We start from the raw sequence: 22,419 nt of genomic DNA on the forward strand, positions 1-22,419 counted from the left end.
GAATTCATAACGTACAAGATAAAAGGCATACATATCTACAGTTACAATGCGACCTGACCATTAAATTTAAAAGCTTACACTAAGAAAACATCAAAATGGTTACAAGAAATTGTACCTAATCATTTTCATTTATGACACACACATACGAATAATATTTATATCACACCGACATACGGAATAAAATGCATAATAGTTTCCTTTATTAGACTGTAAAATGAATGGAAATTCAATTTTATAGGCATCTCTGAACAATTGGAGATAACGTTCATGTTTTGTGGCTACAACATGAAAAGAAAATACCGGAAACTGTCACTGATAAAACTTCCTGAAATACATTCAAGTCAATAAAATTATGAAGAAAGAATGAACATTAATGCACTGAAATATGCGAAAAACATACAAAAGAGATCAATATGTCTCATACATTACGACTTCGACAACGGGAAAAACACAGAACTACAAGAAAAAACATGTGGCCTACACCTCCAGCGAAACTACGCACAGAACGTGGTTAAAACGCATGCAAACCAAACAATAATAAAGAAATTCTTTCGTCCCAATTAATTAACGGAGTCGGTGGCCTCTCTCGCTTGTAGGACGATTGCCGTCCCAAATTCCCAGCTGTAAGGCAAACACACTGCTATATGAGAGGGGAAACGCAATACACGAAGGTGCACAGGCTATACACTCGCCAAATAAAGCATCAAATAAATACACTTGAAAATAAGGTTGCGTAAATTATACAAGCACATAAGAATTTATCCTAGGGGAAGAGTATTGACCGTACGGAAGTTATATCATTCAAAAATAGGAAGAAGTAAAATTAAATCGGAAGGGTTGGCAGGTATAAACATGGTATAATATACTGTATAAACAATTTTAAAATCTCAAGCGATAGTTCAGGTGAAACAAACAACCAAACAACATTTTTCAAAACCAGATTCTCAAAAAAGCACAAAAAATTGTGCAAATATCTGCCAAAGGTAAGGAGATTTCTTTTTAATTGTTAAAAATGCCCAGTCCAGAACATTTCAAATAATAATATGGCATCAGAGTGAGAATGATGAATAAGTGTTTCTGCAGTTTTCAGTAAACAGTGCATGTTTATTAAAGATTTGGCAGCAAGCTTGTGTGAGACCATAAACACTGGTGATTGCTGAAAATAAGTTATAATTTATGTTGGGCCAGCTTGTCTTACTGAAATATTGACACTGAATTGCATTCGATTAAGGTGAAAATGTAACCCAAGTCCAGTACAAACAATCCATAATTAATGAATTTAATACAAATGTTGCAAGAGCAGCTCTTTAAATGTAACCATGTCATCAAAGAACTCCAATTACAGTTAGAAAATGCCAAATACAAGTCAGACAATGAGACAGAATAACTAAACCAATATCTATGGCCGAACCGTGTTGAAGTACGTATTCCAGGAGTACAGGAAGAAAAGATCTACAATGAAATAGAGAACATTGGTAAAGTTGTTGGATGTGTAACTGAGAAACAAGATGCCTATATTGCCCACAGAATTCTGTCGGGTAACAAGTCCCAGTGAAATATGTTAGGTAGAAAAAGAAAAGAAAAGGTTATTCATGACAGGAGAGAAAAATGTTAAGACTACTTTCATCTTCAACCATTGGCTTTGAAAGGATTTAAGTATGTATAGTCTATCGAGTGAAAACTTTTAGTAAGGAAAGATGACACCTCTAACATAGTACTTATCAGGTGTATTGATGATATCTGTGCACTTGAGTCTACATACTTTAACAAAAACACACATGCACAATCTCCAAAAAAATGAGAATAGAAATCAATGGCCTGTTTTAGACTTTCATTAAAATATGGAATCTAGTGAACATTAGTTAGTAACTTCCAAATATTTTATGAAAATGCCCAAAGTATTCATGATAAATGAAGTAATTTCCCTGTATTAGTTAATGATTTACAATTTCCAGACATTATAATCATTCTTGAAATGGTTATTTCTGGAAGGGAAATATTACAACTTAAAGGGATATAAGTTTTTTTTGTTCTTAAATCCATAAGAGAGGAATAGTAATTTATGCCAAAAATTCTTACAAAGCAATAAAAATGTTATCTATTAATAGTCCTGATATTCCATTTAAGGTAGATGCACCTGTAGCTGACATTTTAATAATATAATGCCTGACAAAAAAAAGTTAAATCACCCAGGAGGAGTGGTCTAATATCCCATTTCAGTATACATGTATATCATTGATGTGTAAATAAATTATTAGATTTACAAGGATCTGAAATGTGTAGAACGCCCACCAGAGTGCATTCATGATGGCACAGTCCTGTTGTTGATAAGATGTTATCAGTCAACTGCTGTTGTGAGTCAGACAATTAAGCAAAACGTGCGGAGAGGACTACAGTACGAAGCACATGCGATGCCTCACAGACGCATTACAGTCTATCCACCAAATGACAGCATTTGACAGAGGGCGCACTGTGGGACTGCATGAGGCTGGTTGGTTGTATCGTGCAATTGCCAGGCATGTGGACCATTCAAATGTCACACTGGGCTGATGTTGGTATCAACGGGTACATAAGGGCACTCAATCACGTTGTGCAGGTTCGGGTTGACCAAGAAACACCACCCTGAGAGAGGACCATCGTATGCTGCGCCAAGCATTGCAAGATCCCGTAACTTCAGCACCCACCATCTGCGAACATGTACTGGAGACTCTACAACATCCTGCAAGTTCCCACACAGTGTCTCGACGACTTGCATCCACCGGATTGGGCTCTTACCGCCCCATGCATCGGTTGCAATTGACACCAGAACACTAACACCTGCATTTGGAGTGGTGCCTTGTCTGGGAGGCATGAACAGAGTATGACTGGCGTCGCATCATGTTCAGTGATGAGACCCGCTTCTCCATAACCTCCGATGACCACCGTGTGCGGGTTTGGCGGCGTCAAGGACAGAGGGCATGTCCACACACAGCACGTGTGTCTATGGACTGCCTAGAGCATGTTGAGGTCATCCCGTGACCAGCAAGATCCCTGGATCTCTCCATCACTGAACACGTGTGGGATGACATTGGAAAGGGACTCTGTCCCAGTACCAACCTGTGGGATCTGGAGGGACAGCTGCAAAAACTGGGTGAACTTACCTCAGGAGACTGTTTGACACCATTCCGAACTGCATAAGGGCATCACCAGAACCATACAAAAAGAAAATGTGGTGGTCTGTAATGTCGTAAATCCCTAACACTTATCAACAATAACATTACCTTGAATAGTGTTGTTAGTTGTCCCTTCTGCTACCACTCACCACCACCAGATCACATTACTGCTGCAGATACAAAAAAAAATTTTTTTTGCAGGTTGCTTTACGTCACACCGACAAAGATAGGTCTTATGGCAACGATGGGACAGGAAAGGGCTAGGAATGGGAAGAAATTGGCCATGGCCTTAATTCAGGTACAGCCCCCGCATTTGAAATGGGAAACCACGGAAAACCATCTTCAGGGCTGCTGACAGTGGGGTTTGAACCCACTATCTCCCGAATACTGGATACTGGCCGCACTTAAGCGACTGCAGCTATCCCACTCGGTGATACAAAAACTAACCCATCAACAACAGATGTACAACAGCTAATGAGTATATGTATCCCACTGTGCATAGTAAAAAGGCAAGCACAGGTAAAAAAAAAAAAAACCGATTACAATCACAGTAAAATACCATGCATTTTTACTTTTAACATATAAATTTTCACCTTACGGTAACTGTTCAGTGTTCACAACCCTCACAACACAACAAATATAAGCATGTGAATTTTAAAAATGTAACTGTTCCAGTGACATTGTTACGTCAAGTTGGTAAAAGAGCAGACACATTATATCTTCTTGGGCATCACCAGACTGCAACTCTCTGTCTCAAAATATCACCATTCTTCACATGCTCCAAGTTGCTGCTGTTATTTTTAATTACAATTTGCTTTACGTCACACCAACACAGATAGGTCTTATGGCGATGATGGGATAAGAAAAGGCTAGGAGTGGGAAGGAAGTGACTGTGGCCCCAGGTACAGCCCCAGCATTTTCCTGGTGTGAAATTTGGGAAACCATGGAAAACCACCTTCAAGGATGCCAACAGTGGGGTTCGATCCAAGTTCTTCACAGTAACAATGTACAGATGAAAACTAAGGAGCACATGTATAATGCAGCAAATAAATCACAGATATAAACAATACTTTCAAGCCATGTCAACTCCCGCATAAAGGTAACTTCGGTCACCATATTTATCATGCTTGAATAATAATAATAATAATAATAATAATAACAACAACAACAACAACAAAACAATATGCCTGAGAAGCAACAAAAATTTTGACTCACATTTGTCTCTCGAACTTTATTTCGATCTCTCATGGTGTCATTTAATTCTGCAACCAATTAAAAAGGACAGGTTGTAATGTATGTTTGATTTGAAGAAGCAATGGTGATGAAGTTTCAGACAATGCCAATTGGAACCTGGAAAAAGAAAGAAAAAAATACGTAAGTTGAAATTAATGGCTGCTGTTTGAGCCAATGGTTTGTATTTAAAGATAAAAATTTCATGATGTTCTGTATTGAACAGTATCACAATTAAATTGAAATAACAAATAACGTAGTTCAACCTATTCAATACAAGTAAATAAGAAATGTAGTGTTACATTCGATTTTAATTATAAGCGGAAGCGGTACCGGTTTTGACCCCAATCTGGGTCATCATCAGCCGAATAAAAATACAAAAACAATGCATAGGAAATCAAGAAATTAAAGGATGAGTCTTTCACAAAAACAGTTGAAGAAGCAATATAAGATACGGGGATTAGCACTGCGCGATTTTAAATCGTAAAATCTAGAAGAAGTAGGAGGTCAGTCACTTATATGAAGTAAGGCGCAATCTTCGGAAGAGTAGCACAACACGCGCAAAGTTCGGCACTGTGCCTCAAAATGTTTACAAGAAGAGGTGAACAGTTAAGTGAGCCAGCCTGCATATACTATCAGGCACGAAGTCACAACACAATTTAATAAATATGAAGTCCCAAAATTGTGTAGTTGAAGATGAGTCGTTTGATTGAAGCAAAATGTTAGCTCCTGAAGATCAGTGCAACATACTCTATGTCCCACAGTTGACGTCAACTGTTCTAAAGAATCTACAAGATCCTAGTTGCATACTTTAATTATATTAAATTGTATTATATACATTTTTGCAACCGAAACAATTACAGGCTGGATCATTAAGCTATTCACCGAGTTTCGTCGGCATTTGAAAGCACAGTGTCTCATGTAGAAGGTTGCAAGTTCAAACCCATTACCTCTTCTTCTTTTTTTTTGCTAGTGGCTTTATGTCACACTGACACAGACAGGTCTTATGGCGATGATGGGACAAGAAAGGCCTAGGAAATGGAAGGAAGCGGCCGTGGCCTTAAGGTAAGAAAACCATCTTCAGGGCTGTCGACAGTGGGATTCAAACCCACTATCTTCTGGATGCAAGCTCATAGCTGCGCACCCCTAACTGCACAGCTAATCTTAGTACCGTTGCAGGCAATGTACTTGCAGTCTTATGGCCATTCTCATAACATAGAAAAGAAGTGAATAAGTATTTGTGCCCAACAACCCATGAGCTAGTTTTACAACCTACTTTGACCCATGACACAGATGAAAGTAAAAAGAAAGAGCATTAACATTTGGAAGAAAAATCAGTTTTCCTTATATAAAACTAAGAGTATAACAAATGGGCATATGGACCTAATACTTAATCCATGATTCCTGGACATTCTAAGTTCTTCTGGATTCTGCGCAGCATCGAGTCCATCAAGTTGTGGAAACAGTTCTCATCCTGGCGATAACTTCCCTGACCGTGAGAACTTTATTCCACAACGGGTCTGCATTCCTTGGTGGAATGTCTGTACATATGTCGAACCACCATTGTTTTAAAATCACTCATATATTCTCTATAATGTTCTTCAGGTCCAGTCTTCAGAAGCCAATCTAAAATCATGAGCTGCCTCCAAATCCACACCTCAATGATTTTGGCTTGGTGCACCAAATGTTTATCCAGCTGGAAAATGAATCATTAGGGCTAACTTTCTGGGGAGAAAGGAAACAACATGTTCTCCAAAATATCAATATATTTATGAGCGGTTAACCAGCGTGGCTGTACTCCCAACGCACCACCACAAGTGACCCATCCCCAGCATGACATCACTAATGCCAGTTCACATAGCATGAGTCATATCTGGTACCAGGCTCACAATACTCCCTCACAGGCACCAGTCTGTTGAGATGCATGTCTCATTGGAGAAGATGAGGATTGCCCCATTCACATTCACTCAACTGATGACAGGCGCCACAGTCTACAGCATGCTCCCCGTTATGGCCTCCTTCCCAATGGCCCCCAGACTACAAAGATTATGACTTATCAAACAGTTGATCCTCTGTGGATCAATGGTAGTCTTGGCCTCCAAATCCCAAGATATTTAGTTTAGTCCTCACCAGGTTGCCAGCAGACTTGAGCAAAATAAAATAGCTATCGTGGACCAAACACACAACAACTTCTGTGGTTAACAACCATAGTTGTAAATTGGAGCTTGCTCCACTTAAGGTTTAATACCTTCGATAGTCAATATGGCAAAGTCTTTTAGGAAAATAATCCCACCGTCCTGTCCAATCAGGCTTCAGGAGAAGGCTACTTCGGATTCAGTGGGTAGCCAGCTGAGAGACAGCAACGAGTCTGAGCATTTGCGACCAACTAAACTTAAGAGGATTAAACATCAACAAATTAACTACATTGCAAAAAAAAAAAAACACCACACACACACACACACACAAAATATTAATCTCTCTGTAAAATTCGAAAAATTCAAAGACTTAAGAAGACTTTTACAGATGAATTAGATAAACAAAAAATTTTAATAGTGGGCCTTCAAAAAAATGAGAAACACTGGGGAAGAACCTTTCGAATCACAAGGTTATAGAATTTATAATGGAATACCTCACCGATGAGGTAAAAATCAATGCCCCCAATTTGGAACAGGATTTATAGTGAATTTAAAAATAATGAAATGAAAATCCGCAACCTGTTTCCAGTCATACGACCGGGTCAGGAATGGAATGAATGAAGCCCCATCTAGCGGCGAGGATAGGAAATGTGCCGGCTGCCGAAGCCTGTCGCACTCCTCTGGGGCAATGATAAATGACTGACATATGAAGTGAAATGTTAATGGAGAGTGATGCTGGAATGAAAGATGACAGGAAAAACTGGAGTATGCGGAGAAAAACCTGCCCTGCCTCCGCTTTGTCCAGCACAAATCTCATATGGAGTGACCGTGATTTGAACCACGGTATCAAGCGATGAGAGGCCGGCGCGCTGCCGCCTGTGCCATGGAGGCTTTTGAATTTAAAAATAATAGATTCTATAATTGATTTTCAAGCTATATCACCAAGAATTGCAACTCTCACCTTTAAAACAACAAATAAAATTGATAATAAATGCCCATGCCCCTACTAATGAAAAAAAAATTCTAACATGAACAAAGAAAGAAGTGGATAAAAACAAGTAAATAAAAGTAATGTTAAAATTTTATTAAGGGACTTTATGCCTAATTATGAAGGGAAAAAAAAAGTATAGAGGTATAACTGGAAAATGGGCTTCACATAAATTTACAAACAAGAATGGCCAATGACTTGTTGAACTTAGCAGAGAGTGTAACATATCTAAATCAACATATTTCAAAAGGAAACCAACAAGCTTAAAATTTGGAAGCATCCTGATTGGTTTTTTTTTTTGCTATTTGTTTTTTACGTTGTACCGACACAGATGTCTTATGGCGACGATGGGATAGGAACGGCCTAGGAAGTGGAAGGAAGCAGCCGTGGCCTTAATTAAGGTACAGCCCCGGCATTTGCCTGGTGTGAAAATGGGAAACCACGGAAAACCATCTTCAGGGCTGCCGACAGTGGGGCTCGAACCCACTATCTCCCGATTTCTGGATACTGGCCGCACTTAAGCATCCTGATTGTAGGAAAGGGGATGCCAGCTAAATTATGTTTGTATGGATAAATATTTCCATAAGGAAATTTATAATGTAAAAGTATTAACAGGAATAGATACTGGCTCTGATCACTACATTGTCAAAATTAAACTTAAATTCACACTACTAAAGAAGAAGAATATCAAAACTAGTAAAGAGGAATTATTATGACCCACATCTGTTAATAAAAAATGACAAATATAAAGAAGTCACAGAAATAATAAAACTGACAGATTACCTTGAAGAATTTATCCCAGTTCTCAAAAAACAAGCTGAAAATTTAGCAACATTGAACCTTCATAAAAAAACATGCATGATGGACGACAGAATGTGATGAAATTCATAAAGAGAGACATCAGGCTGGTTAAAGTTCCAAGCCCATAAATGAGAAGAAAATGCTATTAATCTAAAAATATCAGGTAGAAATTCTCGCAAAATACTAGAAAAATTAAGAGAAAATTTCACAAGGATATAATAAACTCCAGTGAAGTTAATTATCATAACACCTAATCTAGGGACTAGCCTATTATAAAATTTTTGGAAGACAACTACAAAAATATGCTCCTTCTACATTAATGTTGAAAGATGAACATGGAAAAATGGCACACAGCAGTAGTGACAATGCTGAGATTATGGCAAAAGCATTCAGTAAACTTTTGAACTGCGAAGAACCTACGGAACTATTACAAATTAATACAAATACTCCAATAAAAACCAAATTTAATAACACAGACCCTCCAATATTCCAAGAATTAGAAAAAGCACTAAAGGAACTTAAAAGTTATAAGACAAGCGGAGAAGACCAGGTTTTTGTATAGATGTGGAAATATTCAAGTAATATGGTTCGGATTTCCTTACACATCTCTTTAACAAAAATTTGGATCATTGAACAGTTTCCAGAACACTGGACAACCGCCTTAATACACCCTCTTCATAAAAAAGAAGATAAGAGTAATCCGGATAATTACAGAGGATTGTCTATCTTGGATTGCACATACAAGATTTTTTCCAAGGATTAAAAATCAACTAGAAAAAGAGCCGGGAGAATACCAAGAAGGCTTTATACCCCGGAGAAGTTGTGCTGAACAGATCATCATTCTAAACTGAATACAGTAAAACCTTGATTATCTGTCCCTCGATTAACCGTTCTGCAGATTATCAGTCACCAAAAAAAAAAATCTCTATTTTTTTAAAAGCAATGTACAGTCACTCCAAAACTGAGTGAGCATACTCTTGATGTCAATAATAATAATAATAATAATAATAATAATAATAATAATAATAATAATAATAATAATAATATTGGTTTTACGTCCCACTAAACACTTAGACGGTTTCTGGAGACACAGAGGTGCCAAAATTTTGTCTCGCAGTTCTTTTATATGCCTGTAAATCTACTGACACGAGGCTAACATATCTGAGCACCTTCAAATTCCACCGGACTGAGCTAGGATCGAACCTGCCAAGTTGGGGTCACAAGGCCATCGCCTCAACCATCTGAGTCACACATCCTGGCTCTTAACGTCAAGGTATCTTGATACAGTATTCTGTTTAGGAGCGACAGTACATTAGGGTGGGCCGAAAAAACTTGAATTCTTTTTTCCAAGTAGTAATACCGCAGAAAAGTTGTTAATTGGGGAGAATAAAATGGGGTAAAAAAGAAACAAAATAGATTCATTTCTTCCGGTCACGCACGTGCTCCAAAGTTTGCCAAAATTCGGAAAAATGTATGTTTTTACAATAATTTTCTACCTTGATTAACTTGTCAATATTTAAATGTAACAGCTCTAGAAAAAAGAATGGTTCAAATCGGTTAAAGTCTTCCGCTCGCACAACAGCCGTCAAAAATCTAACAAATTCTTGCACTCGTCGTAACTCGCTCGGGTCAAAGACTCTGACGCTCAGCCCACCTACCACTCTCACCACCACGCCGTGCCATTGTTGTGTCCGTCTGCACTTATACCTCGTGTTTGATGTGTGTTTCATTTGCTCTTCCAGTTACTACTATGGCATTTGCATCTACTGTATTTCGATGTTTGTTTTGTGTTATGACATTTTTGTGTAACTTTGTGACTTAACGGTGGTATACTATGGCTGTACCTCAGAAACTCATCACAAGACAGGTATTTGATTGCCCTATATTTGTTGCACCTAAGACTTTTTATCAAACAAGCTTCCTACTAGTGAGGACGTGATTCGGTGTTGTTCACAGGAGAGATACCACTCGGCGCTTACAGTTAATAATAAGAGTGTTAGTTTTTCACACGTTGCCAGTACAGTAGCCAACAAAATAATTGGTTTGTATCAGAAAGCATCCATCCCAACAGTTACAGATAAGAGAATTGTGTAACTTATAAAAGCGTTGCATGATAAATATTACAGCATTCGAAAATTATATACTCGGGACAAGAATACAAATTCGTTTAAGCAGAAAATTGACGAGTTTAAGCAAAAATGCCATTTCTTTTTTTACATAGCGGCTTGCAAATGCCCCATCATTGTTAATTGCATTTGTAACAGAACCCCTGATTTATGTAAATGCGATATAACTGTCAACTGTGTGCAAAATCAAACAAAATACCTGCTATTGAGCTAAGATTTGTTTACTTATTACGAGCACACGAAATAGGAAATATTGGAGGGTTCGACATGTCTGAAACAAAGAAACGTATTAAATCATTGGAAAGGAGATCGCGTGACAGCCATTTAACTCTGGATGATTAATCTGAATCTCATAAGAAACCCTTGTGCTCGTATTCAAATGTAAATACTGTTGAAACTGATGATGATGATGATGATGATGAAGATGAAGCGATATCTTCAATATCTTGGTCGCTATCGCTACCTTTACTAGAAGGATAACAACTTTAACTTTAGCTTGTTTGATGAAAAGTCTTTAGGTGCAGCAAATATAGGGCAATCAAATACCTGTCTTGTGATGAGTGATGAGCAGCCATAGTATACCACCGTTCAGTCACAAAGTTACAAAAAAATGTCATAATACAAAACAAACATCGAAATACGGTAGATGCAAATACCACAATAGTGACTGGAAGAGCGAATGAAACACAAATCAAACACGAGGGATAAGTGTAGACGAACACAACAATGGCACGGCGTGGTGGCGAGAGTGGTAGGTGGGCTGAGTGTCAGAGTCTTTGACCCAAGCGAGTTACGACGAGAGCGAGTATCTGTTAGATTTTTGACGGCTGTTGCGTGAGCGGAAGACTTTAACCGATTTGAATCATTCTTTTTTCTAAGTCATTATTGGTTCGAGTAAGAGTCGACTAGAGCTATTACATTTAAATTATGACAAGTTAAGCAAGGTAGAAAATTATCGTAAAAATATACATTTTTCCGAATTTCGGCAAACTTTAGAGCACATGCGCGACCGGAAGAAATGAACCTAGTTTGTTTCTTTTTTACCCCATTTTATTCTCCCCAATTCATAACTATTCTGCTGTATTACGACTTGGAAAAAAGAATTCAAGTTTTTTTGGCCCACCCTACTGTATATTGATTCTCCGACTCCTGAGTCCACGATCATAACGTTCAGTAACTACTGTACGTACACGCGCATAAACCGGCAATCGGCATAGGAGACATAACTTCGTACAATTTTTTACTACGTAATTTTATGTTGTGTAAAATTATTTAACTTTTAACTGTACGAAAGAAGATGGATGCTATTCAAATTAAACAGTCTCAAACTTTATTATCCATTCCACTGTTGATGAATAATGTACTGTAATGTGTCCTCTCCCAGGCTATGGAGCATAGAGTACAGTATGCTGGTCATTTCTACTTCAGAATGATACCTAAAACTTATTTGGTAGCGTGTAACATCTCAAAGTACCATATGTAGATCTTTAATTCCATTCTCTATCAAGGTTAAACATTTTCACACCGGACGAGTTGGCCGTGCGGTTAGGATCGTGCAGCTGTGAGCTTGCATCCGGGAGATAGTGGGTTTGAATCCCATTGTCGGCAGCCCTGAAGATGGTTTTCTGTGGTATCCCATTTTCACACCAGGCAAATGCTGGGGCTGTACCTTAAGTAAGGCCACGGCAGCTTCCTTCCCACTCCTAAACCTTTCTTATCCCATTGTCGCCATAAGACCTATCTGTGTCGGTGCGGCGTAAAGCAAATAGCAAAAAAAAATTCACCACAGGCTACTGCATCATAAATATTTCACAATGTACCGGAATCCAGCCTAGCGGACCGTCATAACCAACCTCCGCTATTAGTAGAGAAGTAGGCTACATTCTGTACTGCGGTGCAAAGTAAGGAAATGTGAGTGTGACTGATAAAGTTGAACATTCATTTTCCGTTCTAACAACCGAGAAATGTTGAGATCAAAATCTGCAGTAAAAAGAAAATGTGTAGTTTTAACCATACAAAATAAAGTTAATATAATTGAACGGTTAAAGAAAGGTGAACAAGTCTCAAATTTTGCATCGAGTTCGGTGTGGGTGTGACAACAGTGCGGGACCTAATGAAGAATAAAGTCAAAGTGTAGCAGTTTGTGACGAGTTCTGACAGTTCGCATGGACTCGCTAAAAGAAAAACAATGAAAGAATCATCTTTAAAAGAACTGGATGCTGCGTTAATCATGTGGTTTCAGCAAAAGAGAGGCGAAAGTGTACCTATTAGTTGTCCTATGATAACAAGGCAGGCACAAATTTTTCACGAAAATATGGGGCTCTCATTGTCCTCGCCAGCATCCAATGGTTGGCTACAGAGATTTAAGGACAGATATGGCATTCAAGAATTAAACATCGAAGGAGAAAAACTAAGTGGCAACAGCAATGCAGCAGAAAACTTTCTCTCTGCTAGGGGCTTTACGTCGCACCGACACAGATAGGTCTTATGGCGACGAACAGAAAACTTTACATACGAGTTTAAGCACATAACTGAGAGATACAATTTCGTTCCAAGTCAAGTGTACAATGCCGATGAAACTGGACTTTATTGGAAGTGCTTACCCAGTAAAACACTAGCAGCTGCTGAAGAGAAATCAGCTCCTGATCACAAATTTAGTAAAGAGCGCGTTACCATCTTGTGCTGTGCGAACACTAGTGGCGACCATAAATTAAAATTAGCTGTTGTTGGTAAAGCAAAAAATCCACGTTCTTTCAAAGGAGCAGTGATGAAATATTTCCCAGTAGATTGTCATAACAAATCTGCATGGATGACATGTGATATTTTCAGGACTTGGTTCCATAATAAGTTCGTTCCGCGGGCTCGAGATTTCTTAGCGTCCAAAGGCTCGCCATTAAAGGCTGTCCTTTTTCTTGATAATGCACCCTCTCACCCTGTTGACACAGAGTTGAAATCAGAGGATGGAAACATTTTTGTTTCCTATTTGCCACCTAATGTAACTTCATTAATTCAGCTGATGGACCAAGGCGTCATCGCAACCTTTAAGGCGCATTATAAGCGGGAACTGCTAGGTCGCTTACTTTCCGAAGAAACGTCGATGGTCGAGTTCTGCAAAAAATCAATCTTAAAGAAGCGCTTTATCTTGCCCAGAAATCATGGTTTCTAGTAACTGTTCAGAACATCACTCGATCGTGGAGAAAATTGTATGTTGATGTCGAAGAGCTCGCCGACAATTTTCATGGGTTCACTGATGAAGATGAAAATGAGGGATTGATGATCAAAGATATCCTGAAGACTATTGAAAATAACATTCATGTTGGAGAAGAAAAGCGCGAACGGGAATTCGGCAGTCAGCTGCGAAATAACGAGTGAAAGTGAAGGGGATGGGGAATAAGAGTGCATCACAATCACGTACCCCTTCAGACCGCACTGGAGTCGGCTGAAACGTTAATGGAATTCTTGGAGCAAGAGGACGTTACGGACTTCTCAGACATTCTTGTAATAAGAAAGCTTAGAATGGACATAAAGAAGAAAGTAAGTTGCAGGAGAGCGCAAAAAAAGTAACTGATTCTTTTAAAGCAGCTTAAATGACACCAGGTAAATTATTTATGGTCTGCTGGTAATTTAGGTGAATATTTAGTATGTACTGTTGTTGCTTTGATTACATTTTAGTTTTAGAGAGGGTTTAATGCACTGCATTTTAAGGTTATACGGTATGTATTTTATGTACTTTAAAGTTCATTAAAATTAGTAGTATGGATTATCCAGGTTTTTTATCAACCGTTTACCCCTTCCCGGACATTAGAACGGATAATCAAGGTTTTACTGTAATGGCATACTACAGACAACAAAACAAGCTTAAAGTAATAACATTTGTTGAATTTAAGAAGGCATATGATTGTTTTGTACTGTAATATGTATTCGTAATGCCAAGGTTTTTTGTTCCTTTTCATAATATTCAGTAGTTATTATGTAGATTTATATAAATATTGTTACGGAGTTATCCGTGGAAGTCAGAGGTGAAAGAAGGTGCGGGCTGGAATGGGTCTAACTACAAGTCCGAAAGATGAATTAAAATTTCAACAAGGTTATATTTTCAAAACTTAACAATGGTGATATAGAATTTTGAGCGTACAACAAATAACAACAAGTTAAATCAGGTACACAACCAAGAGAAAAATTTAAACAGTTTCCACTAGGGGAAAATAACAAAGAAAATCAGGTACAATGCTGCTTTACAAGAAAGCACCAGTTAAGTGGTCTTTACAAATTCTGGGCTACGGGCCCAAATTCATCAATCCTTGAGCTCTCAGCTCACAATCACAAAACACCAAAGGGCAGAAAACCCTTAATACGTGGAGCATTAGCTCCCAATTTTACATTTCAAGCCTCTCTAAGGCACTTTTACCACAACACCATAAAGAGCTGACCCGCTCTCAATAGTTCAAGCCTATCAGAAGGCCATAAACAAACTTTACACTTGACTGCCCTTAAGGCATACTTATAAATAAACAGGGGTATCACGTACCCAATCTACTGGGCCTTAATGTGCAAAAACCAGGTTAATTTAAATGGCCCAAAACAAAAGGATGGAGGCGTGAATTTGCACTCCTAAATCTACATATTAAAACCTAAGTGGCTCTAGGCGGTTACACAGGGGTTAATCCCAAGCTAGGGAGGTGACTCATATGAAAAAAACTTTAATACATTAAGGAAGAGAAGAAACGGTTATGAAAACGTAGTCACCTCAATTTAAAAATGAAGGGGAGCTCAAGAGGGTGAAGCACTCTCTATTCCCGCTTTACAGTAAAAGAGATTTGTAGTTTTTACATAGACTCAAAAGGAATTTACATTTTAAAGAGATGGGTTACATATTAAAGGTTTCGAACCCTCCCCGAGAGTTAGACTGCTGAGCTAGCAAGAAATAAAGTTAAAAGGCCATTACCTTGTTGAAGATCTGCTGTCTGAAGAACGAGGCGCTTCCCGGCCCCTGCTACATATTCACACACTGAGTTAGATGTTATACTAGTGGCCCCGAGACAAGAAAATCAGCAGTTTTTATACCCTCGTGGAAAATTCGAGACCTTTCAAGAATGAGTAGACACACCCCCTCAATTTTTATTGGAAGACTATGAATTACACATGGAAATTCGAAGAAGAAAGCTATGATTGGAGGAAAATTAATTACAGAAATTACCGATTGGTTAAATTCAAAACAGGCGGAAAGAAAGAGTTAATATTACCAACCCACAAACCACAGAACAAAACTTAGTAAAGACAAAATTTATGAATACAAAATTTCTTCAAGAGAGTTCATTCCATTGCACCAGAGTGTATTACCATAGTTTTTGGTAGAGACATCTGTTAGAGAAAGTCCACACTTCTTGATCAATGAAAAACAAAAGCAAATCAAAAACACTCTGTGACATCTTCTGATAACTAGTAGAGTTAGTTCGGTGGTTAAAGTTCCGGGTTTCTCCAGTAGAGAAGTTTCAATTGGCGCAAGATATGAACATGCGTTGCGTAGAGGTGTACCGCCCTATACAAGTATAAAGGGGTAACATAAGACCAGTCCAAAAAAAAAACCAAAATTAGAATTACCCTCTAAAAGATCAAAAACAATGTTATCAATTTTAAATGAAAAATTTTATGGAATTTTGGACCCCATCCTAAATTAATTAAACTGATAGAACTTACTTTAACCCACCAACAGAAGCATTGTCTTCACTTGCACGAGAGGTAACGTGTATAGGTGCTCCCTAACATCAGCTTGGTATATGATTTTAGTTCTTATACGGCCTCTTTTTGGCAGTTTGAATAAAATGTACTAGTCTTTGGTTATTTAGTATATACCTAGGTATGTATAAACTTACATATTTGTACATATCCACAATTGTTTATTACCTAAATATTTGCTACTATAATTTTTTTTCCTACATTGTTTTTGATCTTTTAGAGGGTAATTATAATTTTGTTTTTTCAGACTAGTTTTATGTTACCCCTTTACAATGATATAAATCTACATAATTATTACAAATTTGATCATGATTTGTAAACCTCATTATATTCTAATCATTGACCTGTTCACTCATTTCTTTCAACTTCTTGCAAAAAACATTCACTGCATACTACTTTTGTTAGTCCAGTGTGCTCTTTGCCTACTGAGCGTCTGCACGCATCACAGCGAGCTGACGTAAATCGTTTTTTTCGGACTGGGCAGTAGGCACATCTTGGTTTCCACCCAGGAACGTCTGAAAAAATATAATGCCCCAGTTTTTTGTAATGATCATAAACAAGTTTTACAAAGTGTTCAAATAGATTTTTATAAAAATGAAGAAGTGATAACTTTTAGCAATAACTGTCTGGGGCTGCTGGAGTCGTATTTCTGACGGGAAGTTCTTGGCCAAGGATATTTTTGATGGAATTTCTGAGATGAATTGACAGAACATCGAATGAAGCACGTCTCAACAGATGTGGATTTACGATTTCCAAGGCAAGATTGGTGATGTATTTTCTCCATGGAACTGAATCTCCTGTATTAGAAAAATAAATAAATAATCTGAGCACTGACAGTAGCCAGATCCAAAAGACAGAAGACTGCTAAAGGCCATCTATTGTTTACTCTTTTCATGCTGTAGTCTTTCTCCTTCCTGTCAACAATATCAATTCTTCCTTTCGTAAAGTTGTAAAATGTAATGACCTCTGACTTGCTGAAAACTCCGGTCGCAGGATCGATGGTGTCATCATTATGTAAAGTGGACAGCATAACAACATTTTTATTTTTCTTGGGAACAAACAAAACTAATATTGTACTATTAGGTTATTTGCCGAATCCAAACATGCTGCTTCCAACGGGTCTGTACTTGACATTCAAAAAGTCTGGTGGCAATTGTGGTTTGTTTCTTCTTACTCTGCCAATTACTGTCATTCTATGGTGAGTAAAAAGGTCATTGGCAAGTGGAACAGATATATAGTAGTTGTTCATAGTGATGTTCCTTCCTGAATTGACAATTGGTTGAATTAGTCTCTTCACAACAGCGGATGCAGAACTGTCTGTAGCGTAAGGACTTCTAGCTGGTTGTTTACTGGGATAAATTTCCATATTTACAGCAAAAAAGGCCCTGGCATCAAGCAAGGCATAGATTTTAATTCCGAATTTGTCTGGTTTATTACTAATATACTGATGGAATTGACATCTTCCACGGAAACCTTCAAGCATTTCATCAATCGTCAAGTATTCCCCAAGTGTACAGCTTGAAATACAACTGCTGAAGAAACTATCAAATATTTGTCCAATGAGGGCCAGGTTGTCATTTATCGTACGAGCATTTAGAGCAGATTTGTCATCAAACCAAATACCTCTGTACAACTGATGAAATCTTATTTCACCGGGTGAGTTGGCCGTGAGCATAGAAGCGTACGGCTGTGAGCTTGCATCCGGGAGATAGTAGGTTCGAATCCCACTATCGGCAGCCCTGAAGATGGTTTTCCGTGGTTTCCCATTTTCACACCAGGCAAATGCTGGGGCTGTACCTTAATTAAGGCCACGGCCGATTCCTTCCAACTCCTAGGCCTTTCCTATCCCATCGTCGCCATAAGACCTATCTACCGGGCGAGTTGGCCGTGCGCGTAGAGGCGCGCGGCTGTGAAGCTTGCATCCGGGAGATAGTAGGTTCGAATCCCACTATCGGCAGCCCTGAAAATGGTTTTCCGTGGTTTCCCATTTTCACACCAGGCAAATGCTGGGGCTGTACCTTAATTAAGGACACGGCCGCTTCCTTCCAACTCCTAGGCCTTTCCTATCCCATCGTCGCCATAAGACCTATCTGTGTCGGTGCGACGTAAAGCCCATAGCAAAAAAAAAAAAAAAAAAAAAAAAAAAAAAGACCTATCTGTGTCGGTGTGACGAAAAGCCCCTAGCAAAAAAAAAAAAAAAAAAATCTTGTTTCGCTCATGACTCCTCTGAAAAACTCAGGAGCTGTACCATTAGTTTCCCACATTTCTGATGTGATTAGAGGATTGCCTTTCTTCACACCCAACATATATAAAACACCAAAAGGCTAACAATTCATCAAGAATAGGTTTGTGGCCAGTCCTTTTCACCATTTTTATAACAAGTGGCCATTTCAGAAAGCTGGATATTTGTGAATGAAACAATGTCACCGATTGTTTCATTAGAAAAAAAACTTTCCAACAATCTACAAGAGTTTTACCATTTTTTGCATTACCTTCGACACCTGGTAATTTACTAACTATAGTACTAACTATATTATGGCTTAAAGTTTCTCCTTTCTTATTTGTTTGTTTGTGTATGTACCTTTTGGTATATTTATCATTTCCAATGTACTGAAGTCCAGAAGGCTGCGTTATGGCTGTAACGGATGGACGTTTCAAGTTTTTCTGTTGTCTTGAGGGCTGCACTGTGGTTCTTTCGGGTGCAAAAATTCGAGGTGACTGCGTTGTAGATGTGGAGGTTATAGGCTGAAGAATTTGGGTGTCAGTCCTGTATCAACATCACTTTCCGAATCATTGGATTGCTCCGTATCAGTTTGATGCATGGAATGTTCGGTAGGAGCATCACTTAGACCAGGGCCTCTCAGGGTGTACGCGCCTGGTGCATGCACTGTGCAAAAGACGACTTCGCTTGGTTGACCAGAATGCAGACTCCCACTCCTCGATTTGGAGCAATAGCGCTGTCTCTTCCTTTCCCCACGCCTGTCTCGCTCGCTCCCCCGTCTCCCTCTTCCTCACTTGCTCCGTACCGCTCCAAATCCGAGCGGAGTTGAGCCGAGCTTAGCCGAGTAGCCCAGAGACGAAGCGTTGGTCCAAGCCAAGCCGAGCAGGACCGATGCACAATGCACGAAGCTCTTGCACCTCGATTTGCGCGCGTGAGATTTTGGGTGTTTGAGAGGCCCTAACTCAGACAGTCAGAAGCAAAGGCTTGGTCGTCAACATCAGTAAATACATCGTCCTCCACTTCAATCCAGCTCAAAAGAACAGATTCACTAGGTCTATTAGCCATTATAACTTTACTGTGACACTTTTCACAAAAACATTACACCAGCACGGAATGTGCAAAAACTGCGACGCCAAAGATATCGAGGCTACAATGCAACTAACACTGCCTGTGACGTGACTGGTATAGTAGTGAGGCGCGGACTAACACGCCAGACACAATGCACTTCGCCTACTCCCCCACGTGACACGTGTGCGTGAATCATCGCATAACAAAGCAGAACATGTGACTCCTTTACTCATTTGAGAGTACCTGGATTTTGAAAAGTTTGAGTCTTAAACCAAAAAACTTTTCTTAATAAGGAATGTTTATGTTAGAAGCTACCTAACAACTCTACCGATGGTGGGTTAACTAATACCATCAAAAGTAAAGTTTAGAGGAAAGGTTTCCGAGCCATTTTTTATTAAAACAGGTTTAAGTCAAGGAGGCTGTTTATCAACATTACTATTTAATTGTGCATTTGAACTTATAATAAGTGAATGGTACAACCCAACGAACATAAAAGTTGGAAGCTCCAAACAAAATTTAAGTTTAAACTATTTAGGATTTGCTGATGACCTTACTCTATTGTCCAACAATATTCAGGAAACTCAATGCCAAATTAAATCACTACAGGAAATAGCACAAAAATAGGTATTTTGAAAAAACTGAGATCATGTTTACACATCCCCCACTGGTAAATAAAATAGCAAATGATGGGCAAGAAATCAAAATTGTTGATAAATTTTAAGTATTTAGTGGAAACCATAACTTATAATCTTAATGAGAAATCAGCTTGGCATAACAGAATAAATAAATTAAACAAAGCAAATTATATTACCAAGACTACATATTATAATAATTTAAAAAAAAGAAACTTATCGATAACAGCAAAATTAAGACATTATAAAACAGTCACACAGCCAGAAGTAACTTTTGGTAGTGAAACCATTTTTAAAACTACTAATACAGCTGAAACAAACAAAATACTTAATACAGAAAAAGAATAATTAGAACATGCATAAAAAGTATAAAATTAATGGACAATGGAGAATAGCATCAAATAAAACAGTTTATAAGGAAATTGAACCAGTATTGAGCACGATTAGGAAAAAACGTATATCATTCTTTGGACATCTTATCAGAACACCTGACACCAGAATTAGCAGAATTGAAAAATTATGGAATAGCAAGAGCAAGATTAAATGGATCATGAAAATTAAGGATATTAAAGAACTATAAATAACAACAGATGATCTCAAAAACCAAACAGAAAAAATGAAGATACTTCAAGACACTCACACCAGGCTACAGACCATGATCAATAAAAGGTCTAATGGGAGCGTATTTTCAACAGAACAATGGAAGGCAGCATCTCTCAGAATGAAAAAATATTGGGCTGATAGGCAATCAAGTGGTCCAATGTAGGGCACAGAATGTAAAATAAAATAAATATATCATCATCATCATCGTTTACTTATATCCAAACACATGTAAAAAGTGGAACAAATAAGTAATTTCATCTCAATAATAGTTAAATCAAACAACCGTAAATGAAATGTTACATCGAAAAGTAATCAACAACTGCAGCAAGGTTCGAATCTTAAACCACAGTGTACAGGAGCAAGCACCCGACTGCTGAACCAACTCGACACTCTGTGTGAAGCATACGTGTATTATTTATGTCGCAGTTTCCCCTCAAACTAGATGTTATTGACTACTTTTGACATGATCTATTTAGCATTCATTGTGAAGACAGACCTTTGTATTTCACATGCCAGTCAATGGATGTAATAATAAGATACGATAAACATCTATTTACAATGAATACCAGTCCCTTGGTCTGACCATCTTTATATCCTAGCACATGTGCACTGTCTGCTATCTGGAACAATTCATATGTGCTATTACTTATTTCTGTACTGAGCAGATTTTTAAATATTTCTTTAACACATTATGTAATGGAAGTCAACAGCAAAGAATCTAAAATAAAGACAGATAGAAAGACATTTGTCTTGTCAATAAATGTACTATCAAGACTCTCTCACATTTAAATGCTCCTAACTGCCAAGGATTCAGTCCCGAACCTTGAGCGCAGAGGGCAAGCGTCTAATTTACACTGACTGACAGAGCAAATGCAACACCAAGAAGGAGTGGTTCGAAAGGGATGAAAGTTGGGGAAAAAACAGAGACGGCACGGACGAATAATTGATGTTTATTTCAAACCGATATACAGGTTACACAATGCGCACGGCATCGACTCAGTAGGATATAGGACCACCGCGAGCGGCGATGCACGCAGAAACACGTCGAGGTACAGAGTCAATAAGAGTGCGGATGGTGTCCTGAGGGATGGTTCTCCATTCTCTGTCAACCATTTGCCACAGTTGGTCGTCCGTACGAGGCTGGGGCAGAGTTTGCAAACGGCGTCCAATGAGATCCCACACGCGTTCGATTGGTGAGAGACCCGGAGAGTACGCTGGCCACGGAAGCATCTGTACACCTCGTAGAGCCTGTTGGGAGATGCGAGCAGTGTGTGGGCGGGCATTATCCTGCTGAAACAGAGCATTGGGCAGCCCCTGAAGGTACGGGAGTGCCACCGGCCGCAGCACATGCTGCACGTAGCGGTGGGCATTTAACGTGCCTTGAATACGCACTAGAGGTGACGTGGAATCATACGCAATAGCGCCCCAAACCATGATGCCGCGTTGTCTAGCGGTAGGGCGCTCCACAGTTACTGCCTGATTTGACCTTTCTCTACGCCGACGCCACACTCGTCTGCGGTGACTATCACTGACAGAACAGAAGCGTGACTCATCGGAGAACACGACGTTCCGCCATTCCCTCATCCAAGTCGCTCTAGCCCGGCACCATGCCAGGCGTGCACGTCTATGCTGTGGAGTCAATGGTAGTCTTCTGAGCGGACGCCGGGAGTGCAGGCCTCCTTCAACCAATCGACGGGACGGGAAATTGTTCTGGTCGATATTGGAAC

At 38.9% G+C, this 22,419-nt stretch overlaps 1 protein-coding gene across 2 annotated transcripts in view; it reads right to left on the reverse strand.

Annotated features, from left to right (window-relative positions):
- LOC136858016 (serine-rich adhesin for platelets) overlaps positions 1-22,419 on the reverse strand; it is a 95,502-nt gene that overhangs the window by 39,612 nt on the left and 33,471 nt on the right. For both annotated transcript variants that reach the window (XM_067137215.2, XM_067137216.2), the window contains exon 2: positions 4,368-4,502. In XM_067137215.2, coding sequence (XP_066993316.2) covers positions 4,368-4,400 — 33 coding nt within the window. In that variant the 5' untranslated portion in view covers positions 4,401-4,502. The remainder of the gene's footprint in view (positions 1-4,367; positions 4,503-22,419) is intronic.

This window comes from Anabrus simplex, chromosome 1, assembly GCF_040414725.1.
Source record: "Anabrus simplex isolate iqAnaSimp1 chromosome 1, ASM4041472v1, whole genome shotgun sequence".
NCBI lineage: Eukaryota > Metazoa > Arthropoda > Insecta > Orthoptera > Tettigoniidae > Anabrus > Anabrus simplex.